The 7,158-nt window shown below is 42.2% G+C and overlaps 1 protein-coding gene across 1 annotated transcript; it reads right to left on the minus strand.

Moving 5' to 3' along the window:
• Nucleotides 1-2,356: 2,356 nt before the first annotated feature.
• On the minus strand, nucleotides 2,357-6,889 carry LOC137956533 (AP2-like ethylene-responsive transcription factor AIL1). The gene is made up of 9 exons (XM_068804071.1): nucleotides 6,360-6,889; nucleotides 5,063-5,771; nucleotides 4,803-4,885; nucleotides 4,616-4,624; nucleotides 4,400-4,488; nucleotides 4,163-4,236; nucleotides 4,013-4,063; nucleotides 3,760-3,836; nucleotides 2,357-3,174 (listed from the first exon to the last, which is right to left on the minus strand). The coding sequence occupies exons 1-9, from the start codon at nucleotides 6,565-6,567 to the stop codon at nucleotides 2,546-2,548; spliced, it is 1,929 nt and encodes a 642-aa protein (XP_068660172.1). The 5' UTR covers nucleotides 6,568-6,889; the 3' UTR covers nucleotides 2,357-2,545.
• Nucleotides 6,890-7,158: the final 269 nt, after the last annotated feature.

The following is a 7,158-nucleotide window of genomic DNA, read 5'->3' on the forward strand; positions in this document are numbered from 1 at the left end:
TCGAGGAGGAGTGTTTGTATGCCTGTAATGAACTTTTTGTAAATTGATTAACGTGATTGTAAAAAAAAAATTGTTTCCTTGATCCTGTGATTTTATTCCTTGATTTTAGGATTTCGATTGATCCTAAAATCAACATGTAATGTATTATAAATTATCTCCTAAATGATAAGTAGAAAATCATTCTTTGAATCTTTGTTATTGTTTTTGGCTTATCTGTTTCACAAGATACCCTCTCTTGGACCGGACTATGCACTAACGTTGCAATTTCAACCAATCTTGCACACAGAATGGACCAAATTTTTGTATTCATTTCTGACACAACCGAACCGATAGCAGAAACAACAACAACGACCTCTTGTTCTTACTCACTTTCCATCGCCCCCATTTTCACCAAGCGGGAGCTAAACGTTCCTAAGATAGGTGCTCTAAAATCCATATTAAGATCCCTCCTAATTCACTTTGGTTTGCGAGAATAGAACATCAAATTTGAGGGAGAGAGATGGGAAATCGAGAATAGGAGGGGGAGAGAGGAAATGGAGAATAATAAGAAACGAAAGGGAGAGGGAGAAAAGAGAGTAGGATCTCACTGCTTATATTTTTGTTATTATATCCCAAGCTTAGCACTTGTCTTTGGCCAATCTAAGTTAACTACACTTACAGCAAAGACTTAAAAGGGCTTTAACAACATCGACAAAGACGAACTATTCTTTGGATGAATCATCCTTTTCGGACCTAGAACAGATTAAGAACCAGGCAAGCAGAAGGCAACGAGAAATCCAGAATTAAAAAGGCTGCACTCTGAAATGTCCAAACGGTGTCTTATCGAAATTGTTCCCAACAGAAAGCCTGGTCTGAGAAAGTATTTGGCGCATAGTACTGTGCTGGACTGTTGGTAGCATTTGTATTAGGCTTTTCAACGCAGTACAGGTCGCAAGACGTACTGATATCGACGCTTCATTTGGTAGCTCTCACAAACTGCCAAAATTCTGCTTCCAAGTTCAAAGCAATCCAGGCAGAGGAAGAGGACTCTTTCGTTTCGTGTCATCAGATCAGACTCTCGACCATCCATTAGCTCGTACCCTTCACGTCGGATCATAGAGTTGCCGAGACTTGAGACAAGAGACCACCAACGTACTGAGTCCTGACCCAAAGAATCAATTCAGACGTTAACCTCCATTAAGATGTGCAAGAACATCTACAAAGGAATCCTGATTTTCAGTATTTCCCAGTGAAAGCAACAGAACAAGCAGAAGATGATAAAAAGAGAGGAATGCTAATCAGAAAAAGAGCAGGAATATATTCCGTACGGTTGGTAAAAGTATAACAAATTAACAAGTTAAAGCGGAGAAGGAAAGAGCACGAGACCCGATACCTGTCTGATCTCTGATTCTGAAGTTTGGAGATTCAACTTTCAACCCATTCAAAATGTTGGAAGCAATCCTGATCCCTCCCTGATGCTCTTTCTCTTTTACCGTTAATGGCATTCTTTTACTAAAGAATACGAAGAGAAGGCAACATGTCATACGTCCCAAAACAGCAAAGTGGGTAAAAGAGGAAAACGGCCTGCAGAAACCCTAAACCCATAAGGTTTCAGAATCCCTCCGGCTAAGCGTAATGGCGGTGTCAGGGTTTTTGGGGGGGGGGGAGGGGGACAGGGTAGGGGTGGGACTTTGAAGCTTGAAAGAGCGGCAAAGCACGCAGATTTTACAGAGGTTTGATGGAGAAATGTCTCTGCATGATGTATCTTGTCCTATAGATTCTGTCTGCTTAGGGACTGCCGAGAACGCCAAGAGATCCAAGGGCAAATCTAACCAAATTATGTGAGGGCGTGTACGGATGGTCATTTAAGAGGCAGAGACTGACAGGAGACGAAGACGACAAAGTAAACAAGCAACTGGATACTTAAAAAAAAAAAATAGACAGAAAAAAAGGAAAACCCTAGACATGCCACTGGCACACAATTTAACGCAGGTGCCTTCGAGTCAAAAACGACGAGCCAGTCCAGTGAGACATCCGTCGGTAAATAGGCGTCAACAGGGATGATTTCGAGTCGGTAGCCTGCAAACATCTCTCTGTCAAGCCAAAGGAAGAGAAAAACTATATGATTACGAATGTACGCGTGAATAAATGCAGAGACTGATTGACAGATGCAGTGCAAAATCCTTTCCAGGTGAAGTATTTGAAGAGATCCATCTCCACAACACTCAACAATGGCTATAATTCCTCATGCGGCGAAATGACAGCACGTAGAGGAATCATTTTCTGCTCCTTTAGGGAGCCTATTCAAACGATCGATTTCCCTACCAAGACACGGAATTTGTTTCCATGACGAAGAGGATAATGAATTAACCCGTTTAATTGCATTGCCTATACTCTCAATATTCATGGAAATTCAAATAAACAGATGTTTTTACCTAACATACAATAATAGCCGCATTGTTCTTGACAAGAATCAGAAAGCAAAATTGGTGTTAACCATGTAAAAGTTTCGGATATGATACAAAAATGTGTATTCTCCTGTCGAAGTTGTTTATTTGATTTCTCCTTACTCGTTCCAAAGAGCAAACATGGGCAGCTGATGAACAACGGACAGATTACTGGGTCGATTCATTCCCGCCATATTCAGATTCTCATTGTTGCCTCCATCATCCGCCGCACCCTCGTACTTAACTGCTTGCTGCCCGTAGAAGAACCATGGTGAATACTCCCCCACACCACCGACGCCAACACCGTCGTAATAAGCACCACTAGCCATCGCCTTCCTTCGTCCACTAGACTCACTTTGGTTGTTCCCCGGGTGTTTCGGACTGTCCCCGCCATTGCTCAGAGATGAAACAAGTGAAACATTGTCATTGTTGGAAGAATTCGACGCATACTGCAGGTTATCCTGCTGCTGATCATTAGTGGCAGTCCACACCATGTCAGTCAGTTCATCCGTGCCAGACCTAGTTATAGCAAGCGGAGCCTGTGTGCGGCCAATGGAGTCTTGGTCGTCGGAGCCGGTGGCTGATGAATCTTTGGGTGAACGCTTCGCAAGATCCCCGGCTATGAGCGTGCTACTAGAACAAATGCGTTTCACGTCATACTTGCTGATGTCGAAGTTTGTGACTGCGCTTGTGCCTCTGAACTTTATAGCTGCAATATCATAAGCCTCCGCCGCTTCCTCTTGGGTGCCTGTTGCCATTGAAAGTTCAAATTATACGATGGAAATCAAAACCATCATCAGAGAAGAAAAGAATATATAATACAGGAAAGCAAGAAACGCCTCCAATCTGAGCAAGAAATTTTAACATAGAAGCAGGTCAATTCATGAATCAAGGTTGAAAAATAATTTTTTTTTAACAGAGAGGACCAACTTAGAAGTATCACTACCCAAAAAATAATTCAGAAAGGAGACCGAGGTGCAGGTCACATCATATAATTGATCAATCAACAGAACACAGAGAATGCGTATATTTAATATATGCCATGAAATTGAAGGCGAAACCAGCAATGGAAACTGAGGTTTCATAATTAAAAGGGCTAAAGGCCAGTGGGAGTGCAACAGCGACGCAGCTTTTATGAAAAGTTTTACCATGCATGCAAGAGGAAAGAGAGATGGGCAATCAATTTTCTGAAGTGGGATGATCGGTAAGCAAGATTCATGTACGAAGATGTGCAAAGGAGAAGATATACATTTTTCCAAACTGTAAGAAATCAATCTCACATTTGCACCTTATCATTTTTCCTACAGAGAGATATGAAACAGATGAGACTTACTGAATGTTCCCAGGTACAAATCCTTGTTGCCTGCAACCCTCCCTATCCGAGCCTGCCACCTTCCGTGTTGATGGTGCCTGCCAAGGAAATCTTTTTCAGAATTCCTATCTCAGGTATGAAGATATGAAGTAGGGCAAGATATTTCAGAGAAGCAGAGAAATTGCAGTCCTTTTTTGGAGACGATGATGAAAAGCTGCAAAGCAGTAAATAATAGAGGGTTAGAAAATAAAGTTGTTTGTGGCAGGAGCACGACCTCGTCACCCCCCTGTACACAGACGCCCCTCTTGAGAAACCGCTGCTTTTCCTGAAGAGACAAAATCAGCAGTCAATTCCTCCAAGACTCGATGCAGAGAACCAAGAAACCAGATTGCTCAAAATCGCCTTAAAGATTTTGGTGATTCACCTCCTCAAGTTGGCTACGAACTCCTGCCTAGTCATGTTCTTCATCTCGTCGAGCTCCTTCTCGTAAGTACTCAGCTGCAAGCATGAGAGATCCGAAAAACAATTTCCGATGAAAACCAACGGAAGGGAAGAAAAAAAACAGGATGATACTGCATGCTGAAAGACGAAAGCAAAAATACCAAAAAACATGAATTTTAAAACATTCGATCAAGGAGGGAGGAAATCAAAAACAGCTTACAGGAAAATTAATATGGGTGGTAGGTCCCCAGTACTTGAGAGCTGCCAAATCGTAGGCCCTAGCAGCTTTTTCTTCCTTATCGTATCCTCCTAATAAAAAACACAGAAAAGCATCAAATATCGTGCCTAACAATTTTATGGTATTCATCCAAAAGGAAAAAAATAAAAAAAGAGAAAGAAAGAAGTAAAGAGCGAAAAATAATTTTATATTACATACCCAGATAAACTGTTCATGTAAAGCAGATTGCGGGATCGTAGCAGGTCGAGATCCAAAAAATCCAAGAAGCATAGCCGTTAGAAGATTCTTAAACAATCTGAGAACCCAAATCGCTAAAAGAGCACGGAAAAGAAAAAAGAATGTAAAATCGAAAGTGAATGATAGATTCCATTTTTTCCTCTTCTACCTTGTCTTCCTTTCCTCGTTTGTCCTTCCTTTCTGCAGCTGTTATCCCACAGATGGGCTTCATATCTTCCCGTCCACCTATGCCTGTGCAAAATCAACATGCATACGTGTGATTACTGTAGAACTGTTTCTGACTGCATTGAACCTGGATGAGACTCGATCTAGATACCGCAGTGCTTCAATAGCAAATCATTTAATCATTTACGTTAGAGCTGAATAAAGAAAAGCAGATAAGTACAAATTCAGGGTACAAAAATCCACCTCGTCACACCGCGATACTGAGACGTTCGCTGACCGAATGTATCGATGGATTTCCTTGGCACCGACTCCCTGCCTAGAGATTTTCCGACATGTCTCTTCCGATTATCCTCCGGCGACGCCAACGGCGCAACAGAAGCTGTTGCCACCGAGCTCGTTTGGGAGCCGGGAGTCATTGAAAGAGAAAGAGACTGAATATTGCACTTGTTAGCTTCGGTAAGAGACTTCTCGGAGGGATACGGCGCCTGCCTCAGCCACGACTTAAACCCTGAAATAGTTGAAGTCGCTCCGTCGAGTGCAACATGGTAGAAATTGTTCTGATTAGGGCTAGAGTTGGGACTTTGGAGGTGGGAAGTTGGGACAAGGGTCTGGTTATCATGGTAATGCTGAAAAGCTTGGATGAGAGATGGGTTCGGGATGCTTTCTTCAGTATCCACCTCGTTCGAGGCGTTGTTGTATACAGGAGGGATGTTAACATTAATTCTTTGAGTACTATTTTGGTCTCTTTGGTGGAAAGTGCCATCAGGATTTTGATAGTAGATGTCGTTGAAAGAAGAGAGAGGTTGGGAGGTATGAGCAGCGTTTGGGTTGGCATTATCTTGAGCAGTACTGTTGGAATAAGCTCCCAGAAAGTCTTCAAGCTTTGGACGCTCTTTATCTGGATTGCCAGTAGCGGAGGTGGTGAGCGGCAGGCCATTCTCGTATCTCCAATCTGCCAAGTTTCAAAAAAGGCTATTAGTATGAGGCAGAATGATTATAGAGCAATGAAAGAACTAATAGACAGAAGGAAGTTGTCCAGTGGCGAGATCCACAAAAGCATGAGAAAGAAGAAATTAAAGACGGAAAAAAGAGTCATGGTGTGCCCGCCCCTTCAAAAGAGAATTAACGAGTACAGAGAAGAAAAGAATCAAGACGAAGACAATCAGAGTCATCCATATATCTACTGCATCATCTCAGTTTCTAATGAAGAAACAACAGAGCGATGGATGATCAAGCGAAACTGCATAAAGAAAATATACAGAAGATTTCGTGAATTTCGTAGCAGAGATGAAGCAAATCTACAGGAATAGATAGCAGATGCATGAAAAGAATACTCTGCCACCCGGAAGGTTTCATTTAAAAAAAATAAAAGCCTTTCTTAGCTCCAAAACGCGAAAATATATACCAACCATTGAAACAAAAACTTTATATGGCTAATGCTGCATGCAGAAAAAAAAAAGCAATAGAGAAGCTACTCTCCTAATGCAAAAACCTGGATACAGAAGAGAACTACTGAAATCATGCAAATATTTTTCCCCACCTCCACCATTTGATCTCCTAAAAGCTTCCATCACACAGAGAGACCCATCGGACCTCAAAGGCATTACTGAAAGATGAGAAAATCCTTCTTCGCCTCCTCCGAATCCCTCGTAACAACAGCCGACGCCCGAACCGCCCCCGTCTCCTCTCGCTTCACTTCCATCGATGCTCAAATGAGGTGACAGCGAAAAACCCAGCCAGTTGTTCATATCCAGAAAAGAAACTTCCGATTTCTACAAGCTTAGCTCAAGACCCCAAAAAACCTCCTCCTTTTTCTCCTTTTTTAATGAAGGTTTGTTGCCCTTCCTGCTCAAACTCCAACGCTTGGCTTAGTTGCAGAAACCGAAACAGAAAAACTCCATGGCATGATTATCATGAGAGGAAGAGTATGAGATCTGGATTGAATGAGAGAAGATGAAAGACTTAAGGTCGCTCTGGCCCTGTAGATTTCTTTACTGTCTTGTAATGAAAGAACGCCTCGGAATTCGTTCCGAGCTATCATAATATATTCATCTCTATCTCAGAACAGCAGGTGACACTGCAGAGGAGACGACAGAGAGCAAAAACCAGGGCCCTGCTTTCCAACGTTAAATAAATGAAGAAAATGAAAGACAAACACACAAACCGATCCGCGATCTGCGATCCGCTGGTTAGCCCTTATAACGGGAAACCATCTGAAATGGCCCACGTCGATGACTAAAATTACCATACTTCTGGATTCCATCATTATTTCGCGTGGCGTTTTCTTGATCTTCATCTCATTTTCTCAATATCGTGGAGGTGCGGGCTCGCTTTTGTTT

The sequence above is a fragment of the Aristolochia californica genome, unplaced genomic scaffold (assembly GCF_029961685.1).
Source record: "Aristolochia californica isolate CCGP_79_NKW_82.1479 unplaced genomic scaffold, dmAriCali1.0.hap1 SCAF_2, whole genome shotgun sequence".
Taxonomy (NCBI): domain Eukaryota; kingdom Viridiplantae; phylum Streptophyta; class Magnoliopsida; order Piperales; family Aristolochiaceae; genus Aristolochia; species Aristolochia californica.